This window comes from Salvelinus alpinus, chromosome 21, assembly GCF_045679555.1.
Source record: "Salvelinus alpinus chromosome 21, SLU_Salpinus.1, whole genome shotgun sequence".
Taxonomy (NCBI): Eukaryota; Metazoa; Chordata; class Actinopteri; order Salmoniformes; family Salmonidae; genus Salvelinus; species Salvelinus alpinus.
In genome coordinates this window covers 21,300,934-21,319,857 of record NC_092106.1, presented here as the reverse complement: position 1 = coordinate 21,319,857, position 18,924 = coordinate 21,300,934, and the positions used below count along the sequence as shown (strand labels likewise).

Sequence of the window (18,924 nt, the reverse complement as noted above, 5' to 3'; positions counted from 1 at the left end):
TGGTGGGTGGTTCTGTAACGGTGGTCCTCCTCCTCTTCAATCGAAAAGGAGGAGTAGTGATGGAACCAGGGCGCAGCGGGTTGTGAACACATAATTTATTAAAGAAAACACGAAAACACGAACTTGACTAAAACTAACAAAACAACAAACGGTGTAGACAGACCTGGACGACGAACTCACATAAACACGAAGAACGCACGAACAGGGAAAATAGCCTACACATAAATGACATGAACAAACAAACCGAACAGTCCCGTATGGTGCGACAAAACACTGACACGGAAGACAACCACCCACAACGAACACTGTGAAACAACCTACCTAAATATGACTCTCAATTAGAGGAACGCCAAACACCTGCCTCTAATTGAGAGCCATACCAGGCAACCCTTAAACCAACATAGAAACAGACAACATAGAATGCCCACCCAAACTCACGTCCTGACCAACTAACACATACAACAAACTAACAGAAATAGGTCAGGAACGTGACACATGGGGACAAAGATCTTACTTTTTGGAGAAATGTCCTCTAGTCTGATGAAACAAAAATAGAACTGTTTGGCCATAATCAACATTATGTTTGGAGGAAAAACGGGGAGGCTTTCAAGCTGAAGAACACCATCCCAACCGTAAAGCACGGGGGTGGCAGCATCATGTTGTGCGGGTGCTTTGCTGCAGGAGGGACTGGTGCAGTCACAAAATAGATGGCATCATGAGGAGGAAAATTATGTGGATATATTGAAGCAACATCTCAAGACATCAGTCAGGAAGTTAAAACTTGGTCACAAATGGATCTTCCAAATGGACAATGACCCCAAGCATACTTCCAAAGTTGTGGCAAAATGGCTTAAGGACAACAAAGTCAAGGTATTGGAGTGGCCATCACAAAGCCCTGACCTCAATCCTATAGACATTTTTTGGCAGAACTGAAAAAGCATGTGCGGGCAAGGAGGCCGACAAACCTGACTCAGTTACACCAGCTCTGTCATGAAGAATAGGCCAAAATTCACCCAACTTATTGTGGGAAGCTTGTGGAAGGCTACCCGAAATGTTTGACCCAAGTTAAACAATTTAAAGGCAATGCTACTAAATACTAATTGAGTGTATGTAAACTTCTGACCCATTGGGAATGTGATGAAAGAAATAAAAGCTGAAATAAATCATTCTCTCTACTATTATTCTGACATTTCACATTCTTAAAATAAAGTGGTGATCCTAACAAGACAGGGATTTTTTACAGGGATTTTTTACTAGGATTAAATGTCACCGATTCTGAAAAACTAAGTTAAATTTATTTGGTTCAGGTGTATGTAAACTTCCGACTTCAACTGTATCATACTTTGACTAAAATGATGACTTAAATCGATGTGCAACATCATGGGTAAGCTCTGGCCTTCTTTCATCTCGAAAGTGGATTTCTATTGGTGAGGGTGTTTAAAGCTGAACAGGAAGCCTGTTATTTATGAATGTATGAACGTGTTTATTGTCCTCAGTACTGTGATGTCAGTATTTGTAATAAAGTATCAACTATATGTATAAAACCTTGTTCTATTTTTAAATGGTGTTCTATCAACCTTGGGTGAAATGCATGCAGACCAGGGCCTAGAGGAAAAGGCATGTTCGTCTACCAGAGTTGTTTTTGTTTTCAAAGAGAATGATGAAACCGTAAAGGAAACATAGGGATGGGGTTGTTTGTGAGGGGACTTGCATGGACTGCATTTGATGAACAGGGAGGCCTGTTTACTGTGTTGCCGGATGGATATCTCCAGAGTATAGTTAGAGAGAGAGTGTGTCCCCTGTTCCCTGATTAGTAATTAACAGACTGGTTGATTATTAACGGAGTCGTGCCTAATTGTGCAACCTTATGTTTTCTTTTGTTTGGCAAACAAGATGACTCTGTTGAGACCAGCACAACAAGGCTTGGTCTGCTCTTGACAGTAGTCATGCATCAGTAATGAAGAGAGCTGGGGCCAAGATCAAACTGTGTCTTCTCCCTGGGTCTCTATCATGAAAAAATGGCCACTAACATCAACTTCAGAAAAAACAGATATGGTTTGATACATTATTCATTTTATTGACCTTTTACAGTTTAATTTTATAGAATCAAAGAACATTGACAAATGTAGTACAGAAATTACTGAAGTTTAATAGAAATGTCTAACTGTCACTCAGCAAAGGGAGTCAAATAGGGGTGTCAAATAGGGGTGTCAAATAGGGGTGTCAAATATCATTTCTGTTACTGCAGAGATTAGGACGGCCAAAAATCTGTGAAAAAAAACTAAATTAACACAAAGTTACTTTGATTTTACACGTGTGAAATCAATCTGCAGGCCGTAAATGTTTGACACCCCTAAAATAACATAAGATAACCATAACAAAACTGGGTCATAAACACCTGAAATATATGATACCTTTTGATCCTCTCATTTACATCCTCTCATTTACAGATTACAGAAAATTGACTCAATAGACCAAATTCAGTATTACACATGGCCCGCGTTTACCTTACAGGTGTGTGCATGGGAGTTTTTTACCTTTACATCATTAGGCTTGTCCATATTAAATATAAATACTTTTTTAGTTTTTAGAATATCCAAACAGGGCATAATATTTCATAACCACCACAAAATCCTTATCCCTTAATCCATACAAAAGTGGACTCAGACATCGAGGGGCAAGAATAAAAATAATATAGTCAATATACCTAACCTGAATAAACACATTAAAATTGATCTTCATTATAACCGATTCTATCATAGGACACCAGAACTGAATCAAAGAAAGGAGTAACTGGAAGCCATGGAGAATAACTGTCCTCAGGCCCTTATTGGTGGACTTCTTACTGTCTGATGAGACAGCTCGGGCAGCCACCATGATCTTCACATAGGTGAAAGCTATGACTACGGACATGACCAGGAAGTAGAACTGACACAGAGCCGAGCTGAGGTGGCCCTGCCAGGAGAACACAATCATCTGCTCAAAACTGCAGACTAGAAAAGAGGTGTAGAAGCTCAGAGGTACAGCCGAGAAGAGGATGGAGATCACAATGATCCATTCAACAGAGCTGAGAGCCTGGATGAGTAGGATGCAGCGCATGGCCCTCACCGGGGTGGAAAGTTCACTGTGGTGCAGGGGCATGCAGATTGCTATATAGCGCTCCAGGCTCATGGCGGTCAGTGTCAGCGGTGTGGCAACAGTCAGGTTTTCTAAGATCACAACCAGAAATATACATAGCCCACCTGGCATTGGTACCCTGGAGTAGCTCATCAGCAGCAATACATCAGTCAGAGCCAGAAACATACTGTCACAAACCAGCATGTGAGCAAAGAATATGTATCGTGTGTTGGTGAAGAAGGCCTCTTTTTTAAAGAAGGTCACGATCATGAGGGAGTTGATGCAGAGGAAGATGCCAATAAACACTTGGACTATCACCACTTTGTCATTCAGATGTCTTTGGTATTGCACAGTCGGAAGAACAAGACTGCCCTCACTACCCTGGCTTGTATTCGGCATTGTATTTCCTGTTTAGAAAGAGGATAAAAATGTAAAGCAATGTCAATCACAATGAAACCATATCAGGAACGTTGTCAAAACAAACATTTAAAAAAGCCATATAGTAATTTGTCAGTACCAACATTGACCATCATAAGACACAAATCTTTTTACTAGACCTTAAAGAACGTCTGCAGAATCTGAAATAAACGTGAGAAGGTGGTTTTACTGTAATCCTTTAATAACAATTACTCAGCAATAACTATTGTAAAATAACTATAACCTATTATGTTATCAATATGTGTGTCTCTAAAAGGTTCATTGATGTCAAACACGACCCTTGCCCAGTCTCCTCCTCCTCCTGTCGCTAGCTAGGACAACAGAGTGTCAAACATTTATAGTAAAAATCCACACTGGCCCGAGTTCTCCAGGGATGTGGGTTGAAGTTAAGTCATCTAGCAACTATTGTGTTGATAAACAAGAGCTATGGTAACAGATTTTTCTGGTAGTTGTAAACAGTCATATATCAAGTGTCATGAGGGATAAACACTGCTTTTGTCAGAGAAAATGTTGTCATGTTGTCTGGAATACAAAAACAAAATCTAAGATGGACTGTAATATGATGTTTATTAAAATAATTTTATGGTATTTACTTTATTCTAAAGACATCTCACCTTCACCTGTCTTATGATCATTTTACACAGTATTGCTTGATTGTGTCACGCTCGTGATTAAAGACGGACCAAGGCACAGCGTGATTGAAGTTCCACATTTTTATTACGGTGAAACTTTAAACAAAAACAATAAACCAATAACGAAACGTGAAAGTAGTGGTGCACATGCACAAACACAAAACAATATCCCACAAACACAGGTGGGAAAAATGGCTACCTAAATATGATCCCCAATTAGAGGCAATGATTTCCAACTGCCTCTAATTGGGAGCCATACAAAACACCAACATAGAAATATTGAGCTAGAACACCCCCTGGTCACACCCTGACCTACTACACCATAGAGAACCAAGGGCTCTCTATGGTCAGGGCGTGACAGAATGACACATGATAGCTGTGTGAACCAACAGGATTTAGAATCGGTTGATCTCCCTGTTAATCTGTGGCGAGTGTAGTTCCTGACTGTACAATGACAAAGTAGATGTAGTGTGTACTACTCAGGTGTGTGCTTGAATTACTAATGACCTACTGTAGGTGCATCTACAGGCACACAGCAGCCATGATCAACATAAGTTCCAGTATTGACATACACGTGTGCAACCCTTACAAAAAAATACATGACAATGTGCAGTTTCACATGTGAAAATTGTATTTTCACATGTGAAATAGCTGTTTTCACATGTTGATCTAAAATTTCACACGGAAACCATATTTTCACATGTAATACATTGAGTCCACCTGTTAACACCACATTTTCACGTGAGGAGAATAACATATTTTCACCTCACATGTGAATTGCTGTTTCACATGTGAAACATTTTCACGTGTGAAAATCTCACTTTCACATGTGGAATTGCTACATCCATTTTTTGAAAGCATAAATTAATGATATGTACCCATTGATCCTTTAAGAATATAATGTATAAAAGCCTCATGAGCTTAGTTCAACTGTCGTACCCCATCAAAACCCAAAATATAAGCTTGTTTTACGCCAAAGTAAATGTAGACAACCACTGTATAGCCTAAAAACATTGTAAAACAAAACATTTTTAATCAAGGATGATCAGTGGTTGCATTTCTCCAGCCCCATCCCTCAGCTTTTTACTGAAACTGTTGTAGGGAAAACACTTTGTTAATGTTTAAATTAAGGGTTGCTGCTTTAAACACCTTTAATGGAGTAATATTGTTATTATATGGTGCAATCCTTCAGTGAGTGAGTTACTTTTGTGCCATTAATATAAAGCAAAACTTCTGAAGTCAAGAATAACATTCTTAATATTGCTAACAAAAATAGTTAAATTTAAAACAAAACATAAACGCCGATAGCAAAGCTAAATATTGCAAGGAAATCGTTTTTTAAATGTGAGAATAAATGAATGACGTCCGTGATTTTTTTTTACGCAATTAAATAAAACGTGTCCCTCTTTCATGCAATTTTCCCTATCTTTGGTTATGTTACCCTGGCCTTTGCTTTTCCTGCCTTTTCCCCAGTTGCAGGTCTTGGCACATTCATTCCAGCCACATAACAACCTGCATCCATCCCACTGCTGGTTTTCCTCTGAAGCTAAGCAGGGTCAGTTCTGGTCAGTCTCTGGATGGGATACCAGATGTAGCTGGCATAAAGATCAAATCAAGTGCACTTTATCAGACGCCACTACAGTAAATAATTGATTTCCTTGCTAATTTTCTTTATGAGGACCTGGGGTGCTTTATTATTCTCCTGATCAATTTCAATCTTTGAAATTACATACGTGGTTTATGTTATGACATTTTGTTTCTGAAATTAGAAGACAATGCACATAATGATTGATGCTGTAGGCCTAAACACATACACAAGCACATGTAACAGAGTTGTGCAAATATACCAAGACATTAACACAGTACATAATTGTCTGAGGTCTTGGCAAAGAAAAGTGCATTTCAATACCACAAGATCACGTGATAATGATAAATAATACCAACACCTTGTTACAGTGCTGTAGCAAATCATGTTTTATATATCTAAATCTGAAACAGTATTTGTGAGTGCATGATGCAATTTAAAGTTATTTCTCTGTAATCAGCTATTTAAATATCAACACATTTTGAGAAATTCTCTTATTCAACCCACAAAGTACATAGTATCTCAATGTAAAAATATATATATTTTCATCCCTTAGGCCATAGACAAGTGGTTTTTATTCTGGTCCCGTGATGTCTATGTAATCAAAGTACCTCACATCAATAAATAATCTCAAATGACTCTGCAAGACAGCAGCCTCTATGAATAATACATCTGACTCCAAAAGTCAGCTAATCATGATCTTCAGTTTAGAATGCAATTAGATTAATCAGCTGTTTGCTAGGGATGGGGAAAACGTGTGACACCACTATGGCTCCCGAGGACTAGAGTTGCCCATCCCTGCCATAGACCCACTCCAATTTGCATACCACCCCAACAGATCCATAGACGACACAATCTCAATTGCACTCTACACCGCCCTCATCCACCTAGATAAGAGGAACACCTATGTGAGAATGCTCTTCATTGACTACAGCTCAGCGTTCAACACAATAGTCTCCACCAAGCTCGTCACCAAGCTGGGGACCCAGGGACTGAACATCTCCCTCTGCAACTGGATCCTGGACTTCCTGACGGGCTGACCCCATGTGGTGAGGGTAGGCAACATCACCTCTGCCACACTGACCCTCAACACAGGGGCCCCACAGGGGTGTGTGCTTAGTCCTCTCCTGTACATACTACTCTAACACCATCATCAAGTTTGCTGATGACAGGACGGTGGTAGGCCTGATCACTGGCGGGGGGACAGCAAGAAACAAGCAACAAAGTGAAAACAGGTTACATTTTTTTTTTCAAATGTATTACAAATAAAAAACTGAAATACCTTATTTACATAAGTATTCAGACCCATTGCTATGAGACTCAAAATTGAGCTCATGTGCCTCCTGTTTCCATTGATCAACCTTGAGATGTTTCTACAACTTGTTTGGAATCCACCTGTGGTAAATTCAATTGATTGGACATGATTTGGAAAGGCACACACCTGTCTATATAAGGTCCCACAGTCGACAGTGCATGTCAGAGCAAAAACCAAGCCATGAAGTCGAAGGAATTGTCCGTAGAGCTCCGAGACAGGATTGTGTCGAGGCACAGATCTGGGTAAGGGTAGCAAAACATTTCTGCAGCATTGAAGGTCCCCAAGAACACAGTGGCCTCCATCATTCTTGAAGTGTGATTTACGGTTAATGAGAAAAGTGCTAACTATAGCTATTATTCTATCAAATGTATTATAGTCATTCTCAATATACTTTAAATGTATAAGCTATTCAAACGTGCTGTTATGTTTCTTGCTGTTCTCAGGAACTAATGTAGTTTGATGATAATTGGGAAGATGACCCAGTGAGTAAGAGAACCCCAAGAGTTTGTCACAATAATTGCTGAGTGAATTTGAGAATTAGCAGAGTTGAGAATCAGCTCATACTTTGTTACTGTACTCTTTCAAGTCGGTCTATAGCTCCTCACTGCAGGTTTTCACAGGTCTGTTTAGATGTATCTACTGGCACACAGCAGTCAAGACTTATGTTATTGATACAGTTAATCTAATACATTCACAGAATACTTTTTTTGTTGTTGCAACTTTGCTTGGGAGGAGGAAGTCAAGTTTTATTTCTCTCAATCAAGTCATTTTTGAAATTTTTATTTTTTCTAATTAGAAGACACTTTGCAATGCATATAATTAATCTAAACACATTTAAGCAAATGTAACATAGCTGTTCATTCAAATACAGTATACCTTAAGATTAACACAATATATAATTGTCTCAAGTCTTTGAAAACCAGAGGTCCTTTCAATACCACAGAATCATGTGATAAATAATAGCAATACCAATGGCCTTGCCTGTTAATCAAGTGTTATGTTTTCATATGACCAGCAATTCAGTTATAAACAAGTATTGGGGAAATGTTCTTATTCAACCCAAAAAATACAATGCAAGGAAAAACTTTTCATCTCTTATGCCATAGACAAGTGGACTCAGACATCGCGGGGCCAGAATAAAAACAATGCAATCAAAGAATCTCACATTATTGTACAATTTCAAATTAATTGACAGGATGGGAGCCTCCATGAACAGGCACCACAGCTGGATAAGACACAGGAACAACTGGATAGCGTGGAAAATCACCATTTTATGACCTTTAGAGGAAGATTTCTTACTGTCTGATGATGCATCTTTGGCCACTGCAATTATTCTAACATGGGTGAACACAATGGTGATGGATATGACCAGAAAGTAGAACTGACCTATAACTGATCTAAGGTGTCTCTGCCACTTGTGTGAAATAAACATATCTGCTGAACACAGTTTATACTACGTGTAGAAGCCCAGAGGGGCTGAGGCAAAGAAGATGGAGACAATTATGATGGGCTGCATGGCGCTGATGCTGTGGATTAAGAAGATGCAGTGAATGGCTCTGTGTACAGAGCTCTCCATGGCGCAGAGGCATGCAGATGGCCACATAGCTCTCCAGGCTCATGGCTGTCAGTGTTAGCGAGGTGGCAAAGGTCAACTCACTCAGCAGCTGGAATGGTGACTCTAAAGTAAGTCAGGAGGAGCAAGTTATTAGTCATGATTAGTTAGACAGTTAGACAGCAGTGTGTGAGCAAAGAAAATGTAACGTGTGTTTGAGCGAAAGGAGTCCTTTTTGAAGAAGGTGAAGATGAGCAGGCAGATGATGTAAATTAAGATTGCATTCATCGGCTGGACTATTATGATCCTGTCAATAACCCGTTGCAGAGAGGAGCTGCTACTACCATCTGCAGCTGTTGTATTGTTGTCTGCCAAATCACACAATGAAATAGCCAATAACAAGAAGTTATGTACAGTAGGCCTATGTTGTAACGACTCTCCTCTTCGTCTGATGATGAGGAATAGGAATCATCGGACCAACACGCAGCGTGGTAAGTGCTCATAGTGAATTTAATCAAATAAACTGAACACTGAATGACAAAAAAACAACAAAGAGAGTGAACGACACGAAACAGTCCTGTAAGGTGAAAAATACAAAACAGGAAACAACTACGCACAAAACACAGGTGGGATGAGGCTACCTAAGTATGGTTCTCAATCAGAGACGATAGACAGCTGCCTCTGATTGAGAACCACACTCGGCCAAACACATAGAAATATAAAACATAGAACAAAAACATAGAATGCCCACCCCAACTCACGCCCTGAACAAACCAAAATAGAGACATAACAAAGGAACTAAGGTCAGGGCGTGACATATGTACAGTAATTGCATTTCATAAACATGTTACAAAGGATGACATTGAAACATGAAATCATGTTAACTTTCTTGCAATAGATAACATATTTAAATATATTTAAAAGCTTAGATACAATCAAAAACCTTTGTTCCAGTAGAAAAAAAGTATAAGCACATTTCCAATCAGGATATAGGTTCAAATATGGCAGGTTGCCTTAGAAAGGAGACATATCATAGTAGCAGCACAGTACAAAGTGATATTCTCTCAGTCTCCTCTTGAGCCCTCAGGCAAAGATCAACTGAGTGCTCTGCATTTTTCAAAGGAATGTTGTCATGAATCTTCAGATACACCTCATTCCTATGTTTAGACTAACTGTAGAGGGAAAGGGAAGGGAAAGGGGGATACCTAGTCAGTTGTACAACTGAATGCCTTCAACTGAAATGTGTCTTCCGCATTTAACCCAACCCCTTTGAATCAGAGAGGTGCAGGGGTCTGCCTTAATCGACATCCACCGCTTTGGCGCCCGGGGAACAGCGGCAGAACGACAGATTTTTACCTTGTCAGCTTGGGGACTCGATCCAGCAACCTTTCGGTTCCTGGCCCAACACTCTAACCACTAGGCTACCTGCCCCCCCATAGTTACATATAACTATGTAATGCACAGTAATCTCATAGGATTATAACATTTCAACATGTTTTCAGGATGTATGGCATTCACACAGATTACAGTAAATATTCTGTACATTTTTAATCAAATATAGTGATATTTCTGACTGAGATGTGTAATTAGGCCTGCATGTGAGTGTGAGCATTGTTTGTTGTGTAGCAGTACGAGTGCAGTTGTATTGTAGATAGTAGTGATGTGTGGGTTGACTCATAACCCGCAGTCCCCGCAATTATATCCACAGGTCAGGCAGGTTTAGGGTCATGAAATATTGTGTGGATGAAGGGCGGGTGGATGAAGGGCGGGTGGCTGGCTGGTTGAATAAAGAGAAAACAATGCATTAAAATTCCATAAATGTATAATTCTTGCGCAATTCATATCTATAGGCTACATCGAGGCTTTTCTTTCATTCTTTTTTATCTCGTATTGGTGTGTAGCCTAAATCTAAACTTTAGGCTCTAACTGTAGGTAGGCTACGCTCGCCAAATACACGCCAACTGCCAAATGCTTTTGGGAACTTGGGCAGAAAAAGTTATTGTCGATCCACTGATGCAAAAACGACAATGTCGGAGTTTAATTCAATCAGAGAAAAGATGAGAGGGTTGAAAATAAATATAAGGGAGGCCCAGAACAGTAGCCTAATGTTTGATAAATATAAGGGAGGCCCAGAACAGTAGCCTAATGTTTGATAAATATAAGGGAGGCCCAGAACAGTAGCCTAATGTTTGATAAATATAAGGGAGGCCCAGAACAGTAGCCTAATGTTTGATAAATATTTGGTGAAATGGTAAAACAGGATGATATTAGTGCAGAGGCTATGTTATATGTGATGAGTGTGAGGCGCTATACAAATTTGTCAGTCACAAGATAGCGACTTCAAAATGTCACGTCAAGGGAACTGTAGGCTACTGTTGCTACTGTTCAGATGGGTTAAATGGAATAGTAGCATGAAATCTGGACACTGACTGTAGGTCTATAACCGCTCACATAGCCTAATATAACGTTAACTCCTGCAGAATTAAGCATTTCTTGCAGTAATATGACCAAATGTAAATTTGGACTCGGAACAAGGGTGGAGAAATATTTGTTCTTTTTTTTAGCATCTTGAGAGAATGAATGCACGGTTAGTGACATCTGTAAAGGTGCTATCTTTATCAGCATCATAAAAGCTGACAGTATTTCAACCACATAAAATATGCATACAAGCTGAACTGAAATATTATCAGAAACATGTCCTTAAAACCAGTAAAACTGATGTCATTTGGAGTTATTTCATTTTCTCCCCAGTCCCTAAATGTCTTTGCTGCATGAGAGATGAAAAATAACTTTACTGATGTCAACTAGATTAAAGCATTATTTCTATCGATTCATAGCATTATTCTGGTGAGCAAGAGTTTATTTAGTATTTTAGGGCAACAAGTAATGACAGAAGACAAGCTGCATTTATATAATTATAGACAGAGAGGAAGAGGCAAAGCGAGAGGTTTTACTCGTTGTATGTTGTATGAGAGTGTCGAATTTGGTTAACAAAAATATGTGGACTGATATAGACCGAGTATACCAACCATTAGGAACACCTTCCTAATATTGAGTTGCACCCCTTTTACCACATATAGCTGGGCAGTTGCGGATGGGTTATTAACAATTGCGGGCGGGTGCGGGTGAACAAACAGCTGACCCGCGCATCACTAGTAGACTCACTCACATGCAGCATGTTCTGGATTTATGGTGCCAGTGGTAGAAAAAGTACCCAATTGTCATACTTGAGTAAAAGTAAATATACCTTATTAGAAAATGACTCAAGTAAAAGTGAATGTCACCCAGTAAAATATGTTGTCGAAATTCAGTACTGAGAGAGACTTTGTAATTTCTTCAAACAATCATCTTTATTAAATATTGATTAATTATTGCAATAATAAGGCTGGTCGAACCCGCACCCTTGAGTGTTGGACCGAGAAACCTAACCTTTATACAAATGCAGAGTACTATATATAACTGACACTAAAAATGCTTAGTCATGATTGGTTCCACCCATCCCATGCAGATTGGGGCATCTTAAGCCACTCTGGGTTCATCCTGTCATTATCTGCACGGGGTTGTTGTGTTAACCCCACCCTGGATAAGTTTGCCAGATGCAAGGATGATTTTGAGAGGGATTGTTCTTCTCCTAAGATATCCCTAGTAAAACACATTCTTGTCTATGTAATGCAGTCTTTAACTCATTTGTCAGCTCAAGCCATCCCTGGCGACCATACGCCCAGATTAGCTGCAGGGAACTAGAGTGGAGACCATAAAAACACAGACACTAGTAGGACAGAAATGTCTTACTATTAGTTTAATTAATTGTTAACCATTAATAATAAATAAATCAGGTAAATATGTAATTTTTCTCTCACAAATACTACTTGAGTATTTGGTTTTAAATATACTTAAGTATCAAAAGTAAAAATATAAATCATTTCAAATTCCTTATATTAAATCAAACCAGACATTTTCTTGTTTTTTACATTTATGGATAGCCAGGGGAACACCCCAACACTCAGAAATAACTTACAAATGAAGCATTTGTGTTTAGTGAGTCCGCCAGATCAGATGCAATAGGGAGGACCAGGGATTTTCTCTTGATAAGTGTGGGAATTGGACACTTTTCCTGTCCTGCTAAGCATTCAAAATATAACAAGTACCTTTGGGTGTCAGGGAAAATGTATCTAGTATAAAGTACATTATTTTCTTTAGGAATGTAGTGGAGTAATAGTAAAAGTTGTAAAAAAAAACATAAATAGTAAAGTAAAGTACAGATACCCCAAAAAACAACTTAGGTAGTATTTTTAAGTATTTCTACTTAAGTACTTTACACCACTGCATGGTGCAAACTATCATGCTATGTAATAGTCAAAAATAGGAAAATAAACACTACATTCTGAATGCTACTCAAACTTTGTTTTGTTTCTTGCTGTGAGGCCTACTCCACTTCTGAATGGACTGCTATATGACAGCCTTGAGGGAATGCTATTTGGAGGTGTATGATGTCATTATCAGGAACTGAACCTGCACAGTTTGTTGAGGTCAAAACGAGTATAGCTGTGTGATGACCTGCAGCACAGATTCACAAGGCAGAGGACTCTTGACTTGTGTTCACTTCCCCAGAAAAACTGTTTCAATTGTACACACCAGAAGTCACCAAACCTGGTCCTGGATAGCAACAGGGTGTGCATGTTTTTTTCCAACCCAGCAATAAAACACCTTAGGCTGGTCATATAGCTTTGACCATGGGTTGATTAGTTGTTTTGGTCTTTGGCTGCTGCAACACAATGTCTGTACTATGCTGCTCTGCGGGACCAAGTTTGGTGACCACTACTATGCATATGCTGTTGAGGATAATTTCTAATACACAACTAGATGGCTTCCCATCCATCTACCTATCAGCCAGCTGGGAAGACTACCGTCAAAACTACAGTACCAGTCAAAAGTTAGGACACACCTACTCATTCAAGAGTTTTTCTTTATTTTTCCTATTTTATACATTGTAGAATAATAGTGAAGACATCAAAACTATGAAATAACACATATAGAATCATGTAGTAACCAAAAAAGTGTTAAACAAATATTTGAGATTCTTCAAAGTAGCTACCCTTTGCCTTAATGACAGCTTTGTACACTATTGGCATTCTCTCAACCAGCTTCACGAGGAAGGCTTTTCCAACAGTCTTGAAGGAGTTCCCACATATGCTGAGCACTTGTTGGCTGCTTTTCCTTCACTCTGCGGTCCAACTCATCCCAAACCATCTCAATTGGGTTGAGGTTGGGTGATCGTGGAGGCCAGGTCATCTGATGCAGCACTCCATCCCTTTCCTTGGTCAATTAGCCCTTACACAGCATGGAGGTGTGTTTTGAGTCATTGTCCCAGTTGAAAAACAAATGATAGTCCCACTAAGCACAAACCAGATGGGATTGCGCATCGCTGCAGAATACTGTGGTAGCCATGCTAGTTAAGTGCGCCCTGAATTTTAAATAAATCACAGACCTTGTCACAAGCAAAGTATCCTCACACCATCACACCTCCTCCTCCATGCTTCATGGTTGGAACCACACATGCGGAGATCATCTATTCACCTACTCTGCGTCTCACAAAGACACGGCGGTTGGAACCAAAAATCTCAAATTTGGACTCATCAGACCAAAGGACAGATTTCCACCGGTCTAATGTCCATTGCTCGTGTTTCTTGGCCCAAGCAAGTCTCTTCTTATTATTGGTGTCCTTTAGTATGGTTTCTTTGCAGCAATTCGACCATGAAGGCCTGATTCACGCAGTCTCCTCTGAACAGTTGATTTTGAGATATGTCTGTTACTTGAACCTTTCCTGTGGCGGTTCTCATGAGAGCCAGTTTCATCATCGCGCTTGATGGTTTTTGCAACTGCACTTGAAGAAACTTTCAAAGTTCTTGAAATGTTCCTTATTGACTGACCTTCATGTCTTAAAGTAATGATGGACTGTCATTTCTCCTTGCTTATTTGAGCTGTTCTTGCCGTAATATGGACTTGGTCTTTTACCATAAAGGGCTATGTTCTGTATACCACCCCTACCTTGTCACAACACAACTGATTGGCTCAAACACATTAAGAAGGAAAGAAAATCTCACGCTCCAAAGAGAAAACAAGACACTCACAGCCAAGGTAAAAATCCACGATTCCAACATGGATTGTCTACTCAGGGAAAACAGGGGGATGAAGGAGTCTCTAAGGAAAATCATTTTTTTTTCTGGGATTCCTGAGGACGCATCCAATAATCCAGAGGGCGTGATCAGAGAATTCATGCAATCCGCCTTGAAACTTCCTATAGAGACTGTAAACAAGGTGGCTTTCCACCGAGTGCACAGACTTGGATTTCGGGGCGACAAGACCAAGGGTCCCCGACCGATCATCGCAAAATTTGAACACTACCAACAAAGGGAGCTGATCAAAAGCAGGGGAAGAGAGCTTAAAGGGACCAAATTCGGTCTCAAGGGCCAATTTCCAAGGGCGATAAACGAACGCCGTAAGAGACTGTATCCGGTACAAAGACAACAAAGGCAGAATGGTAAGCGTGCCTTTATCATTGTGGACAAACTCTTTATAGATGGACAGCTATTCCGAGACAGCTCCATAACACTGTGGCTGTACTAAATTCTACAGGGACTTCAGGTTACAAAAAAAAAGAAGGTATGGGAACTGTAAAAATATCTGAACATTACGAAGTGGATATGAACACAAATGTACTCAATTACATGCTTACTTACACATACAGACTTATACATACACACACATACACACACACACCTGATCTCGCTCTCCTCTCACTCTCTTTTCTCCCTCTCTCTCTATTGTCGAGAACTGTTTTATAATTTAATGTGTTTATTGTTTGTCTATCTTTTTTATGTATTTGTCTACAAGTTTATATATGTTTACAACAAGCAATATATCAGAATAGGGGCATTGGGGAATAATAACATATTGTACGGAATATATTTGTACTGTAGTGAAGCCGTCTCTAGAGTAATGCAAGGTCTCTTTCATGATCATGTGAAACGTCAATTGTTATGGAAATGCTGGGATGTGTTTTTCAATTATGTTAAAGGTAATTATGATGCAACTATGATGGTGATATGATATGGATTACAATTATCATCATGAATATTAAGGCTATACGCACTACATGTTACACACATAGACACTCAACCATGCAAATTGGCAGAGTTATTATTTATTTGGACATCCCACATTATAGTCCAACTCTTATACAGACATTGTACACACTCTCACTATATCACATCCAATATCATACACATCAACTTACTCAGATTTGCTACACACATAATATCTTGTCTAAATTTTCTAACATCTGTGGCATTGGCTCACAGGCAAACAGGCAAGGGAATAAAGGAATGGGGTGGTGAAATAATTGTCTGTCATGGACAAAGGAACTCAAAGGGTGTGATGATATTAATGAACTAGAATTTCGATCTGAATGTGCAAATAGTCAGGAATGATTCGCAAGGAAGGTGAATCCTTTTGAATATGAAAGTGGACGAAAAAGAGATTTGGCTCATTAATCTATATGGTCCAAATCAGGATGATCGACACTTCTTCGAAAACATGTATACCAATTTATTGAACTTACAGGCAACAAATGATCTAATCATTATGGTAGGAGACTATAACACAGTGTTAAGTACCTCAATGGACCGTAAAGGTAATCACTCTACAAACTATCATCACCGTGCCCTTAAGGAAATCACAAATATTATGGACACATTAGAAATAGTGGATATTTGGAGACTAAAATACCCCGACCTAGTGAGATATACATGGAGGAGACTTTATCAAGCTAGTTGTCTTGACTACTTTCTTGTCTCTTTCTCTCTTGCATCAAAGGTTAAAAAAGTTCTAATAGGAGACAGAATGCGATCGGATCATCATCTAATTGGCATTCACATAACTCCCATAGATTTTCCACGTGGACGGGGATATTGGAAATTTAATCAAAGTTTAATGGAGAACAACTTATTTTTTAACTAAGACAAAATAATTTATAACTGAATTCTTCCAGTATAATATAGGTTCAGCAAATCCTCTTATTGTTTGGGATACCTTTAAATGTACCTTCAGGGGTCATTCAATTCAATATTCATCAATAATAAAAAAGCAGTTTCTGGCTAAAGAGACAAGACTAACAAGGGAAATCCATGAACTAATAGTACAGGTAGATAGCAATACAAAACGATTCTACAGAGATACAAAATAAGTTAGAGGAAAAACAAAAAGAATTTGAGTAACTTATTCAAGAATGATCTAATGTAATCTATTACAAAAATAAAGCAAACTGGATGGAATATGGAGAAAAATGCACAAAATTCTTCCTGAATCTCCAATACGGGAACAAAAATTATTGCAGAAACTTGTTACTGAAGACGGAGTCATCTATGATTCTACTAATTATATTTTAAAAGAGGAAGCTAATTATTTTAGGCAGATGTTCTCTTTTCCATCTCATTCTTTCCCACTGAATGAAGATTATGGTAAGGAATTCTTTCCAAATAATATAAAAAATGGAAAATTAACAAATGTACAGAAAGATCAGAGCCAAGGCCAAATTACAGAGGAAGAACTTTTTGAGGCTATTAAATCCTTTCAGTCTTGAAAAACCCCAGGGCTTGATGGCATACCGTTAGAGGTATATCAAGTATTTTTTGATATACTAAAAGCTCCATTGTTAGATTGTTTTAACTACTCCTATAGAAATGGTAGTCTGTCAGGTACTCAGCAGGAAGGTCTGATTTCTCTATTATTAAAACAAGACCCAGATGGCAAATGTAAAGACCCAGTCTATCTAAAAAACTGGAGGCCCCTTACACATCAATGTTGTGATGCAAAAATAGTAGCAAAATGCATAGCACTCAGAATTAAAAGGGTTTTACCAGGTATTGTTCATCCTGATCAGACAGGTTTTTTACATGGACGATACATTGGAAATAAAATACGACAACTACTAGAAATAATAGAACATCATGAAACATACAGTGGGGAGAACAAGTATTTGATACACTGCCGATTTTGCAGGTTTTCCTACTTACAAAGCATGTAGAGGTCTGTAATTTTTATCATAGGTACACTTCAACTGTGAGAGACGGAATCTAAAACAAAAATCCAGAAAATCACATTGTATGATTTTTAAATAATTAATTAGCATTTTATTACATGACATAAGTATTTGATCACCTACCAACCAGTAAGAATTCCGGCTCTCACAGACCTGTTAGTTTTTCTTTAAGAAGCCCTCCTGTTCTCCACTCATTACCTGTATTAACTGCACCTGTTTGAACTCGTTACCTGTATAAAAGACACCTGTCCACACACAATCAAACAGATTCCAACCTCTCCACAATGGCCAAGACCAGAGAGCTGTGTAAGGACATCAGGGATAAAATTGTAGACCTGCACAAGGCTGGGATGGGCTACAGGACAATAGGCAAGCAGCTTGGTGAGAAGGAAACAACTGTTGGCGCAATTATTAGAAAATGGAAGAAGTTCAAGATGACGGTCAATCACCCTCGGTCTGGGGCTCCATGCAAGATTTCACCTCGTGGGGCATCAATGATCATGAGGAAGGTGAGGGATCAGCCCAGAACTACACGGCAGGACCTGGTCAATGACCTGAAGAGAGCTGGGACCACAGTCTCAAAGAAAACCATTAGTAACACACTACGCCGTCATGGATTAAAATCCTGCAGCGCACGCAAGGTCCCCCTGCTTAAGCCAGTGCATGTCCAGGCCTGTCTGAAGTTTGCCAATGACCATCTGGATGATCCAGAGGAGGAATGGGAGAAGGTCATGTGGTCTGATGAGACAAAAATAGAGCTTTTTGGTCTAACTCCACTCGCCGTGTTTGGAGGAAGAAGAAGTATGAGTACAACCCCAAGAACACCATCCCAACCGTGAAGCATGGAGGTGGAAACATCATTCTTTGGGGATGCTTTTCTGCAAAGGGGACAGGACGACTGCACCGTATTGAGGGGAGGATGGATGGGGCCATGTATCGCGAGATCTTGGCCAACAACCTCCTTCCCTCAGTAAGAGCATTGAAGATGGGTCGTGGCTGGGTCTTCCAGCATGACAACGACACGAAGCACACAGCCATGGCAACTAAGGAGTGGCTCCGTAAGAAGCATCTCAAGGTCCTGGAGTGGCCTAGCCAGTCTCCAGACCTGAACCCAATAGAAAATCTTTGGAGGGAGCTGAAAGTCCGTATTGCCCAGCGACAGCCCCGAAACCTGAAGGATCTGGA

At 39.4% G+C, this 18,924-nt stretch overlaps 1 protein-coding gene and 1 pseudogene across 1 annotated transcript; both read right to left on the bottom strand.

The window, feature by feature from the left end:
* Positions 1–2,083: 2,083 nt before the first annotated feature.
* LOC139548623 (odorant receptor 131-2-like) lies at positions 2,084–3,708 on the bottom strand. Its single transcript, XM_071358410.1, has one exon. The coding sequence runs from the start codon at positions 3,514–3,516 to the stop codon at positions 2,581–2,583; it is 936 nt and encodes a 311-aa protein (XP_071214511.1). The 5' UTR covers positions 3,517–3,708; the 3' UTR covers positions 2,084–2,580.
* A 4,146-nt stretch (positions 3,709–7,854) lies between these two features.
* LOC139548025 (odorant receptor 131-2-like) lies at positions 7,855–12,345 on the bottom strand (annotated as a pseudogene).
* Positions 12,346–18,924: the final 6,579 nt, after the last annotated feature.